The following is a 13,263-nucleotide window of genomic DNA, read 5'->3' on the forward strand; positions in this document are numbered from 1 at the left end:
CTAAAGCAGTTTGTTCCAAGTGCTGCAGTGGTGAGTATAAACAAAGTCCCAGAAAGGAGTCTGTTCTTAACACTGAATTCTGTGCTGAAAGTTGCGATTCAGTCTCGCAGGTTGAGTGCATAAACTTCACTTTGGAAAACCAAGCATGAACCATGGCAGGAGAAAGCCAAATTGTCTTGGCTTTGGCCAGTGGCTGGCACACATGTGTACAACATGGAATAATGACACTTGAGTGCTTTGTACACAGCCTTGCAGCAGCCTGATGGTCATGGGGTAAGACTGCAGTGCAGATACTCAGCCTTAATCTGCATGTTTAGCACTTTGAGGGCTTCTCTGGGTAATAGGATATAGGTTTGAGCTATTGAGAGCAAAGATGAGTCAGCTTAATTTTTTGCACAGGTTGTTGATATTTGGTACAAGGGAGAAACCTTGCTTCTTGAAATGGCACCTCTGCTTGTATTGGGCCCCATCTGGCCTCTGAGGATGTGCTAATTTCTCTGATCTTATCAGAGTAAACTTGGCCTTGACATGTCAGTTAAGATTTGTGGCTGCCTGTAGAGATAATACTGACAATAATTAGATGCCTCCAGTGCTTGGTCACATGTGCTTAAGCTACTTACATATCAGCTAGGGCTAGTTCTTTCTCAGTACCAAGAAAATGCTTAGAGAAGTAGTTGCTTTAGAATATAAAGTTATTTTTTGGCACTCTGTACATTCGTTTTTCCTTTGGAAACTGTATGCATGTACATATGCACTGTGCACAAGGTTGCATATTCCATGTCAGTTCTGTGGTGTGTTATGAAGTTTTGGTTTGAAACTGCATTTACAAAATGAGTTGTAGAAGAGATCAAAGAAAAAGGGAATGCTGTTGGCTTATTTCCTTCAGTTCTAGCACCTTCAAGATCACTTGGGAATGGAGTGCTCCTGCCCTGCCTCCTTGAGCACTATGGTGAAGAAAGTTTCCTGGACTGCTTCTCTGGTTCAGTTTGTGTCTTCAGCAGTTTGAGTATCCATAATGTCTGGTTGTTTCCTCAGGATGCTGGATGCATCTTTGGGTGTGGCCAGGAAGATCAAACGTGAGAAAGAGGCCACTTTCTTGCTTACAGCTTTCCTCTTGGAAGAGCTTAAGGCACCACAGGTACAGTGCTCTCTTTAGGCTCCAGGTCGGCATATGAAAATGAATTACTGCTTCTGAAAGAAGCTGTAATGCTGACTGTTGGCAAAAAAACCTGACATGTTGGTTATTTTCAAGTGTCACTTGTATCAGCTTTAAAAGCCCAGAGGTCTTTCACGTAACCCTGAGTTGGAATTAATTTCCTTCATTTGAATATATGCAGGAACTTGGTTTGAAAACTAGTGTGAGTAAATAACTGGGTGGGAGACTAAAGAGTTGGTGACTTGTCTGCTCCTTTGCCTTATTGACCCAGAGTAGTGTGGGTTAATGAGTTTTACCTTTACTACTGTACTTCAGTACTGCTGAAACTTTTTAAATGTTTGGATCTTAAGCAGCTTTGCTGAATCAGGACTGTAGTGATCTTAATGCAGAAGTTGCTCTTTTCATTTATCATTTTCAACTGTCATTTTGGAGACTGAGAATGAGCACTTCTGTGCTTACATGGAGAGTGACCATAAAGGGGTTAGGACTATGTACAGTTAAATAATAAGCCAGGCAGTTTGTTTCATTTTAATGGAGTACAAGCAGCCTAAGTCTTTACTTAGTCCACTGCCATGGATATTGTCTGTTTTCCCAAGAATCCGGGTTGTCTTTCTTTTCAGGCTACTCCTAGAAGTTTTTGATCCAAGTGTTCTAAGTATGTGGATGTCAGGAAGCCTCTAAGGAGTATAGGGACTACACATGAAATAAAGGGCTTTAAGAAGAACATACATTTTCTATTTGCAAAGAATCTCTGCATTTCTGGAAGAAAGCTTCTGGAGCAAGATTGGCATCCTATACCATATGTAGAAGCATGTACCTCTGACCTTACTTGTAATCTGATAAGAAAAAAGTCTTAATTTTCAAAATAGTAGCTACTGCTTTCAGTAACTGTTTTAAGTCTGAAATCACGTGAATTTAATATGTTTATATCATATATGTACACCCATGTTTTGAGATTACTGATCACATATAATTTGGAGTTCTGAATTTAGGAATTATGTCCATCAGTGGCAAAAGTCAGTCATCTGTGTTAATGGATAGGACCCTTTCATAATGCTGTTTGTTGCTTTTAATGAGGACAGCTTATTGTACTTCTCTAATTTTGGTGTTAAAAAAAAATGTAGAATAACAAGGAGCATTGTAGTGTTAATTTCCCACTTTCATGTCTCCAAAAATGGGAATTCACTGACCACAGGAAGGGAGAAAAATTGTGAAAATAATTGCAGTTGACTAATCTGTGATATCAGTTATGATGCTGTCTCCTCTTCTATGCAAGTTTCTGTTCAATGAGGCCTCTTAGAGTATTGGCTGTACAGGAGGAGACAGGCTGAGAACAGGACTGAAGCGTGTAGGAGGAGGAACAGAAAGAGCCGGATGCACTGTGGGGGCAGATAGAAGTTCACTGTTCTAACCACAAATGAGCAAAACCAAACTGAGCTGCAGGTGGAGTTGTCCAGAAGCTGATGGGAAGGACTCCAGAAACCCAGCCTCTGATGGAGGGAACCTGCACGGCCACCGAGCACAGTCTGCTTCCCTGCCCTGCCGTGGGCTGGGCTTCCAAGCGCTGTAGATGCCTGGCCCCACAGGATTCAATGCCCTGTTAGAGGGAAGAGAATAATTGAGTGGCAGTTTTGTCCTTCCCTGCTGCTTTATCTGGGTGCATTTCTAGCAAATTGTTGCCTATAGCAGGTGGCTAAAAGGGCCAGGAAGAGAGGAGGGCAAACAAGCTCATGCTTTGGTGGTGTGGGAAGCAGCAGAAGCACTGAGGATCTGTTTAACATAGGATAATATTTCAGCAATATTTCAGCAGCCTGTGAGGCATTCAGGTGTGCTCATCTGAAAGGTGCTTCAGTCTTCACAGTGTGGTTTTGGATAATTCTTACTTGAAAGCCACTCTGTCTACTGAAACTGACAGACTAAAAGTACTCTCTCCACCTGTATATACTACCACGTCTCTGTGTGAAACAGAAGAAATCAGCAGAATTTTCTGAAATAAACATTCTTTCTCAAAACAGGTCTTCCACAGGTGGAAAGTTGGAATTCTACACAGCTAACAGCCTTTGCTTTCAATAAAGGCTGAAAATTGTATGATACAGTTTACAGAATTCCTGTCTTGCTCAGAGAATGAAGCTTTGAACTTTGTCATGTGGCCTTTTCTCCACTAGGTGTTGAACTGAAACTGTCTAAATTAATTGCAGTTCTTATTTTCCCTTTTTGTGTGGGATAATGTAACTCCTTACAATTACAGTTCTTTTGGTTCTGCCTTAAACTTTTCACTAAATTTTGAGATGTGGCTCTTTAGAATAAAGGGAAGTTGCTTTAGTAGATTAACATCTTAGTTTTGCTGTTGAGTAACTGGAAACAGTTTTACACAAACAAGACTTTAAACAAAGAGGTTTGTTGAATTTATTTGTTCATTGTGGAAGCTAAATGAAAATCTGCTCAGTGATACTTTGAGTTTTGGAGGTTTTTTTAGTAACTGTACAAAACTGTGTAGTAAGTGAGATTTAATGTGGTCTAGTTTTTACTTAAAAGCAGGTAAAATGTATATGTTTCTTTTCTAGTGGCTGGTGGGAAGCACTACAGAAGTCTGATATGGCTGGTGAATGAAATTTGTAGCATAGATGGGTGTTGAATGTTGCTTGCAGCATTGAGCTGTAATGCTCCCCCCACCCTCCCTTCCCTTGTGGGGTCAGAAGTCCTGCCAGCAAACCTGCTGCACCGTGAGCTTCTCATTCCAAGGGATCAGAGGTGCCAGGTGCCTGCTCCAGTTCTCACAGGGTCAGTCTCCTTTAGGCACATCCACCTGCTCCACTGTGGGGTCCTCCATGGGCTGCAGGTGGATCTCTGCTCCATCCTGGATCTCCATGGGCTGCTCTAGGGGCTGCAGGGGAACGTCTGCTCTGGCACTTGGAGCACCTCCTGCCCTTCCTTCTGTGCTGATCTTGGTGTCTGCAGGGCTGTTCCTCTCACACAGTCTCACTCCTCTTTTCTGGCTGCTGCTGTTGTGCAGCAAATTTTTTCCCCTCTGAACTGTTATGCCAGGGAAGCTACCACTGTCTCCACTGGACTCAGCCTTGACCAATGGCAAGTTGTCCTGGAGCCAACTGGCACTGGTTCTCTTGGGCATGGGGGAAGCCTCTGACTGCTTTTCACAGCAGCCACTCCTGTAGCCCCCCACTACCAAAATCTTGCCATGCAAACCCAATACAGTGCTGCATACGCTTCTTTTGAATAGAAAGAGTGAGAACTACAAAAGTTTCTCACAGATGTGCATGCGACTTCAGAAGCTAATTCAGATTAATGAAATTAAGCTGTGTTTTCATTCTGATTCACTGTCTCTATGAAGGTTTAGTGAATGGGTGGGTTAGAGTGGGTCTTTGTATCTTTATTTAATTTGCAAGAGCTTTACTGATGTTTTCCTTTGTTAAAAGGAGCTGTGAGAAGTAGATGACATGGAGAATTGAGCGTATCAGGACAATTGCTTCTGTGTGATGCTCTATCTCTCCATCTGATCAAAGTACTGTTTAATGTTCAGCTTTTTCTTTCCTGAAAAATGCTGTGAGAAAGGTGAAATTAGATGGAATAAATAAAATTTTTGCTCCTTGATGTTTTGTTTTATACAGTATCCCTTCCTGTGTTACTTAATCTGTGGAAGAGTTGGAGTCAATATTAACTTCGGTTTTAAATACATTTATAGAGGCTCAAACAAGAAATGGTCTGTTAAAGTTTTCATCCTTATGCAGAATTTTATTAACATAATTGGTATATGGAAGCCATAAATTTTTTGAATCCATTCCTTATTTGTGTTAAGCCTCTCTTTTTAGTCACTAAATGCCTCCAAAGTTCTCCAGCCATATCATAAGAATAATAATTTAAGAAAAACCCTACAGTAAATATTAGGGTCATTTACACCTTGGAGCTGACAGAATAAACACAAGAACTTGGCAGTAGCTGAAGGCAGGACATAGCATATACTTGGTGCATGACTCCCCTTTGTGAGCAGGAGCCTTCTGTGAGTGGAATCTCGGAGCAGCTCTGCTCAGGAGGGATTTCTGGAGCGCTGTGTGTAAGCCCCTGCTCGGTGCGGGGCTGGCTTCAGCGCCAGAGCGTGTTCCTCGGACCCCGTGCAGTTGTTGTGAGTACGTTCAAGCTTGGAGTTAACCTCCCTGGGCTGCACAATTCAGGATTTATATTCTGCTACTGTGATTTTTTTTTCCCCCTGCCCTTTTATCCATTTGAAACATGCCTTGTAGCAGCTTGGGATTTTTTCCTCATTGCATCTTGGGGTTTTTTCTTCATTGGGGCTTTTTCTTCATTGCATCTCTGAGGATCTCATCCAGACTAAATGAAAACACCTTTGTCAGCATCCCTGCTTGTATGTTGTAGGCCTCAGCAGCCAGCCATCATAGTGGTCATCTATTGGACTTCCTCCAGTTTTTGATCTCTTTGTTGTAGTCCAGAGGCCCGACACTAGATACAGATACAGGCAGAGCTTTTATTCACTTTTTCCTTTTGATCTTAATGTAGACAGGTCCATATTTAATATCTGTTGCTGCAAGGTCTTGGAGCTTACCTGGGTTCAGCTTTTTGCTTAGGATGACATTTCATGTATTCTGGTTTTTTTATTTATGTGGTAATAGTGCTTCAAATCAATGAAGAAATCTACTTTCAGATTTTAGGAATGGAATTTTCAATTACTCTGATAATATGAGGATAACTGGGAATTTGGCCAGCTAGAAAATGATCATTAATTATAGCTGATGTATGCTAATATATTAGTTTGAAGTTGGACCTGAGTGTTGATTTTGTGTGACAGTCCTTACTTGCTGAAACTCCAGTTTCTGAGAATTCTTCAGTATTTGCATGGTAGACCAGCACTGTGCATTATCCATGTGAAAAACAGTTCTTGGCTTGCTGCAACCAGTTCTAAAGCTGAACTCGCAGGGTTACTGCCTGATTTACCTTTGTATGTCTTGGATACTTCAGTGCAGTCAGCACTACTTTGTTCCCCTATAAAATTAGGGGAACCTGTAAGAAGAAAGATAAATGCAGAATACTGTTTTGATAAATAGTTTATTAAACCCTGCTCTTTTCCCCAGAAATCTAGAGAAATTTCCAGGTTCCCCCATTGCAAGCTATCAGGTATCCTATGCTGCTAACTTATATTGTATTACTGTTTCTCTCAACTGTGGAAGTCTTTTTTACCCAGACCTGCAGGTATCTGTTACATGGTGAAGTGTTACTGTTTTTGATTCTTACTGAACATACTGGAATGTTAGTAGTTGGAAAACTTTGTTTATAAAATGTGGTAGGAATTTATAAAACATAGTTCTGTGATTAGTTACCTCTTTCATAGGTAAGTCAACTTGTAGGCTGTCTGGCTTTATTTCTATTGATTTGTTTAACCATAAACCAAGCATTATTCTTCCTTTAGTCTGACCTTTGGCAATCTTCCAGAGACAAAATCCTGTAAACCCTGCTTTTGTATGTAATTTTGGAATCTTATTCAAAGCATAACTTCTGACTTGTTTATGGAGGTTCTTGACTGGAGCCAAAGAACTTGAACTTTTTTGATGTTGTCCTATCTGTTGGTTGTTTTGATGTATAGGTTGACTAAGAAGTGATCTGAGTTTGAGAGGAGAGCATGTAAGAACTGCATCTAGTGAATTATTTCTAGAAACCAGTGTTACTGGGTCATGGGTGCCAATTGTTGCTTTTCCCTCTGGAGAATGTAGATTTAGGGTATTTCAGGAGACTTTGGTGGGTCTCCTCACAACTGTGCCTTCTCAAGTCCATCAGTTCTCCAGTCATCATGATTTATGTCAGTCTTGTTCCTCCACTAATCAGGTAACAAAAATTCCTTTGATAGAATAGAATGTTGCTGATTTTTCAGAATTTTTTTTCTCAGTCTCTGAAAATTAAGTGAGCAAAATAGGAACATCTAGAGGTGAGAATCTTCTGTTTATTGGTAAGTTGCAAAACTTATGATTAGTACTGAATAGAAAGGGTCACTGTAAGATGAGAAGAAAATAATGTTGTGGGGAATGTTTCCTAGATAGTGTTAATTGAATTAATACTACATCAGATAAGGAGGCTGGACATTTTTGCTGACAATGCAGGAAATACTTAATAAATTTATCTTAATGTGCTTTTTGCTTAATAGGTGCTGCACATTATTTAAAATGTCCTGTTTCAATATAGTTTTCTGGATGCCTTGTGGAATAGTGTCTGTGGAGATATGTCTTACAGTGCCTATGTGCTCAGTGTGGGTTTACCTTGTTCTTATGATTAATACCTGCTTATTTATCTAAATATACATGGCCTTAGCCTAGGATAGGCTGAGGGCTTCAAGACCTTGGTGATGTCTCTTCTCTCCTTGTGTAGTTTAGAGTTATCAGGGGAGTTTCAGGGTCTTCCTTCAGACCAGCTGAAATTGACTTGCCTCTATCTTTCTTGCTTCTTAAGAGCACATGACAGTCTGTTACTCATTTGAAAAATTGTCTTTCAAGATAAAATTTTTCTACAAAACTGAACCTTTTGAACTTTCCCCACTGTCCTTATTTTGCATCTGTTGTGCTCATGAGACCAGTAAGTCCTTCCAGTAGTTCATTTGCATGATATTTCACTTGTTTTGTCTTCTGAAAATAACCTTAATTGAAAGACAATTAAAATTTGGAGCATGCATCTTGAGAGCTGGAGATGATGTGTGTATTTTTAAAACATGTAACAAAAATTCACTTGTATTTGCAAATTAGCATTGGTTAAGTTGGTTATATTAGCAGATAAGAAACTGCATCAGTTTGCATGAGCTGGGTCAGTTTCTAGACAATTTTCTGTACACAGACAATTTTCTGTACACCAACCATCTTTTTAAGAGTAAGGAACCCATTTATTTGCTGAAGTAATCTCTGTGCCAGGTCAGTGTTAGTCTAGCACAGAGCAGCAAATACCATCTTGCTTTTCTATTGCTTGCAGTTGTGATTTGGTGTTGCATGCCAGTAGTTCAAGTACTGCAGAACTTCCTCTAAGAAGCCCTGGCAAAATAGTCACATCAGTAAAGTTGAAATTCAGATTTTCTGAATAACCAAAATGCTCTAATTGTTAAAACTCCTAAATCCTAAGCTCCTCTTTTGTTTCAGTAAACTGGTATATCACGGGCATTCTGATAAAAAGATACTGTGTGTTGCCTGAATCCAGAGAGGGGTGTGTGTGCTTGCCTTGCTCAGCTTCACCCTCTGACAGCTCATGTGAGCCCATCCTTTTTTCCTGTTGTTTCAGTGACATGTGCCAGAGAAACAGTTCCTTGACTCTGGTGGTACCAAACTTCAGAGATATCTGGATGGGCTCAATGTTGAGCCTGCCTGGCTTGAGAAGACTTTGAGACTTTCCAGGAAAGGAGCTTTGCAGCTGACTTCATGACTTGGAGTAATTTGGCAACAGAAGCCATGGCAGCACTGTCTCTGCTGCTTTGGTGGATAGGTTTGAATACTGAACAGGAGGGACGTGGTGGAAGGGAATAACCTCTTAAGAGGTGACTTCACAGAAGTGACTAACCTTGCTTGGAGCAAAGCACAGCTGAAATGTGGAAAAAATGAATAGCTGAATGCTTTTGGAGCTGCTGCTCTCAACTCCTCACGGGGCAGTAATTGCTGGCAGTTGTGTTGCAGACCTCCTGTCTTTTTGGAAAGAAAATTGGACAGAACTAGATAAACTTTCTACTCCAGTGGTGATGCTGGATTTTTTTTTTAAAGCAAAAGCTTGAAAATGTTCCAACAGATGCAATATGGCTAGGTTTGACTTAATTACTTGTTATTAATGTGTTTTTAATATCTTTAGAACCACATTTTTTAAATTTGATTGAGGCTTCAGCCTGATCATGGTAGCATACAAAGCTACATAAAGAGTGGCAATATACATATGTGCAGTACATATATTAGCAGCTATTTTGTAAGTTTATTTTAGCAGTGCTTAGAGAACCAAAATGGAATTGTTTCTTAAGTTTTATTAAAAAATAAGGTTTGCCTGATGCTGCTAAACTTAACTTCCTCTTTTACCCCACAGAAAAGGCAGCTGGGCAGATCAGTGTAGAGTGGTGATGCAATATCTGTATGTTCAAGCAAAAGATTGTTCCATCTCTGTCCTCTACCACATGATGTTCTTTGAATGTAAAAATTAACTCTGGAGTTAGAATTAAATTCTCTTCAGGTAGGTAATCCCTCTCCACAGCTCAATTAAAATAACAAGGTTAAACAGCTGTGTGGTGCAAAATACTGTTTGTAGGGGACTATGAAAAAGAAGTTTTCTAACTGAAATTTGATCTCAGTTTAACTTCTGTGCTTGGCTTTTCTAAAACAAGCAGCTACAAATACTTAGTGTAAAATAGTGGGCACATACATCAGGAATGCAGATGTAATCCATGACACTTTAATGACTCCGCACTAATGAGACTGCAGACATCATGCAGCATGTCAGATGTTCTTGTTTATATCCGTGTTGGGGATCATCATGATGTGTTCTGATAGTTTTGAAGAGAACAGTGAAACTGAACTAATGATGAGCATGCAATCTTTTCTTTCAAGTCATGTCAGCCCTTTTTTACATTCAGGATCTCAAATTTATTTTTGTTACCTTAAAACACTTGTAATGAAGCTTTGACATCTTTTACCCTAGAATTTCTGGGCTCATCTTCGGAGTAAAGATCTGTTTGTTTAGGCTTTTTTTTTTTCCAAATAGAGAAGTTTTGCTTCTTGTTAACATGTATTTTCCATTAGTAAGCTCTTCTTAAGTTACCTTTAGTGTGGAATTTTTCTAAGTGAATTTGTTCAGAAGTGAAATGGCTTAGTGCTTTTCTTGAAAATTCGAGGGAACTGTGTAAAAATAGGAGAAAAGTAATTCATTTTGGTGCTGTAGCAGCAGAAAAATGAAAGGTTTTGCTATGAGTTTTCTGCTATGGCAGAAACTTCCTCCTAAGGCAGTTGCATATTTTAAGGGTTTACTTTCAGTTCAAGAATCTCAAGTAGTGGCTTTATCAGGATCTGTGGTGTTGTCCTGATTTATTGCAAAGCTCTGTAGAAATTGAACCTGAGAACATTCCACAGTTCTTTTTTGGGTGGTTTTTTTTTTTTTTTTGGAGGCGGAGGGAGGTTGGATTTTTTTTTTTTTTTGTTGTTGGGTTTTTTGTTTTTTTTTTCCCTTAAGTTTTCTCAGAAAAGGTGCAAATTAGGTGGCATCTCTTCTGCTGCTTCCATACCACCCTGTCACATATTACCTTTGATGTGTTTCAGTCTGGGGCAGATCAGGGTTTAATGCTGTATGTCCTCAGTCAAAAAAAGAACACTTTGTAGTTTGCTCTTCTACATCTGGTTATGCTGACTTGTGGCTGCTGACAATGTTAAGCCTTTGCGGGATTTTGAGACTTTCTTGAGTTTGTAAAGAGTGTGGACACCTACCAAACAGTGGGATTTAGGCTCAGACAGAGGGTGGAGGAAAAGGACAGTACAGAATGAAATTTGTATATGGACCATGCCTGCTGCTTTCAGTTCAATATATATATATATTTTTTTTTTTTTTTTATTTTTTTTTTTAAATTAAAAGTGAACTGGAAATCCCTGACATAGTACAAAGGGAGGAAGAGATGCCTGGTGCCCTAGAATGTAGGAATAGAGAAGAGTGAGCTGAACAAGTGCTGTGCCATCTGCTAGATAAGGTGTAGAACAGATTATTTATTATGACACTGCCACTAAAGGGAAAGTAGATAGTTAGGATTGTGGAATTGAATTGAAAGGAAGTGTGTGAGATTGGCTTTCCAGATTTGGTTCATTTTACACAGGCACTTGCAGCAGAGAGCTGTTACAATTTATCATTCCAATTCATCTTTACTTTGCTCTGATGGTAAAGACCTACTGCTGTTCTAAAAATCCCTCAGAGGAGACTGAAGGAGTTGTTGCTTGTATATACACTTGTGCTAGGAACCTCTAATGTGGATAGAGGCAGAGAGAAAATTGCCTTTAATTTTTGTGTTATTGCAGTGCTAATGAAGTGTGATGAAAGCCTTTTACTTGCAAAAGGATTTGAATGTGCACAGGGCTGTCACAGAGATGTGCCTCCTTACAGTGCTCTTCCAGTGGCCCTGATGCTAGAAGTTCTTGTTTTCTCTGAAGATGGTTTGGAGTCTGGATTTTGCTGGCTTCTGAAGTAGTAACAACGTGAAAAAAACCTTTTGCAAGAACACACAGTCTGTTTTGCATTGTGTATCCTATTTACATGTAGTAGATTTTATTATTTTTGCCATGCTTTCCTTTTTATTCTTAGATACATTTTAGAACTTGCTTGATCCATCCTCTTGGGCTTTAGTTGCCTTACAATCTCTGCACAGCTGAAAGGCATTTGGAGAAGTACAGTTACTGCTTAGCTTTGGCATCAGGTGTAATTGACTTGCATGGTTTCTGTACATAAACACTTCGTCCTTATCTTTTAATATGATAATCTGTTCTTGGTTTGAATTTCAAGGTAACGGTACCCTTGTGATACTGAAGCATGTGATGATTTGTATAAATGTATGCATATTGAAGGATGGCAGTGCATACTATTAACCTTATAATATGTTTCAGCACACTTTGATGTTATAACCTTAATTGTTTTTCACATATGAAGCATATCTCTTGTATTCCAGCAGTGTTATCTCTGTTGGTATAGCTGTGGTATTTTTCATGGCATTTGATACAATGTGGCCCAGAAAAACAGCTTTTTAGTGCCTAGGGTTGTTCCTGTCGCAGACATGTATTCAGCTCTTCTAGAATGTGAAACTCAATATAGTTTTATTTCCCAAACAATCACACTTTTTATGTAAGAAATAATCAGTACTTGATGGACCAACACACAGGGCACTAAGGTGGTAACTGTAAGGAAAAGCAGTAATGTCAGAATGGAAGCATCTGTGATGTGAAGGTGCTGGAGCTGCCTTACTGATTGCAGTAGGAAAAATGCTTTTGTCTCAGTGGATTTTTTTTCTTTTGAATGAGGGAGCAAAAAACGATAGTCAGTTTCCAGAAAAACCTGCCTTGAGGTGAGTAAATAACAGAACTAAGCTGGACATATTTGAATATGTGATAAACTGGACAGTAGGACAAAAGAAAACTTGTTATTTTAATAATGCAGGCATGCCATGGGAGTAGAATATCTGTGCTTTTGGAGGAGCTGAGTGCTATCAAAATCATGAAAATCATGTGTCCAGTTTTGGAAAAAGTAGTTGTTACGATGCAAGTCTGGTGAATTGCTTTATGATTAAAAACTAACAATGTCAATAAAACGAATCTATTTTTCAGTGGCTTTATGTCTAGGTTTATAATTGTTCCTACAGTGTTTAAGCTAAATATTAGACATTTCAGAGTGTTTTGATAGCTGCTTTTAAGCTTATTTAGAAAAATAATCTTTTGTGAAAGCCATCAAATACAGTGAAAGGGTACAATGTCTCCAAGGTTTTTGTGATTTTTGGTAGTAATGTGTTGTAACAGGTGAGTAAAGAATGTTTGTGCAGCAAGAGTTTTAGTGTCTTAGTTGTTTTTTAAAAGAGTGAGGCTGAATGATCTCCAGGAATACTAAAGAAAGGTGTCCACTTTTAGAAGGTTGGAAAATGAACTTTGTTTTTTTAATCTACTAAAAATTATAATTCAACAAAGTCCATTGCCTGGTATGGTGATAATACTGCATGATTTACCTTTTGAAGCTGGGAAACAGTGTTAGCACAACCACAAGAGGAGTTGGAATATATGATTAGTCTATGTACGGTTAGCGAATGTTCATCCTTCTTTTTATTATAATTAATCAACCCTTTTTCTTAATAAAACTTTTTTTTTTTTTTTAGGAATTTGTTTACCAGAAAGCAGAGTGCAAGATTTGAAAAACAAAATGATGTGCGATGGAAGTTATTTGGAAAAGTACCTCTTGGAGAAAACTTACAGAAAGACCCAAAGAAAATACAAAAGGTATTTATTTAATTCTGTGTTAGGATTAATGGTGAATGACGAAGCCAGTTATGTTTATGATCTATATATAGGACTGTGCAGCCTGTTTGTTTGAGTTGCACACAATTTCAGTACCAGAAA

The 13,263-nt window shown here is 39.0% G+C and overlaps 1 protein-coding gene across 1 annotated transcript in view; it reads left to right on the plus strand.

Annotated features, from left to right (window-relative positions):
- The window catches only part of TBC1D14 (TBC1 domain family member 14), a 65,200-nt gene that overhangs the window by 8,383 nt on the left and 43,554 nt on the right, over positions 1–13,263 (plus strand). Inside the window, exon 3 of the mRNA XM_053975719.1 lies at positions 13,023–13,143. Within this exon, the coding sequence (XP_053831694.1) occupies positions 13,023–13,143 (121 nt within the window). The remainder of the gene's footprint in view (positions 1–13,022; positions 13,144–13,263) is intronic.

Source organism: Vidua macroura, chromosome 4, assembly GCF_024509145.1.
Source record: "Vidua macroura isolate BioBank_ID:100142 chromosome 4, ASM2450914v1, whole genome shotgun sequence".
Classification (NCBI taxonomy): domain Eukaryota; kingdom Metazoa; phylum Chordata; class Aves; order Passeriformes; family Viduidae; genus Vidua; species Vidua macroura.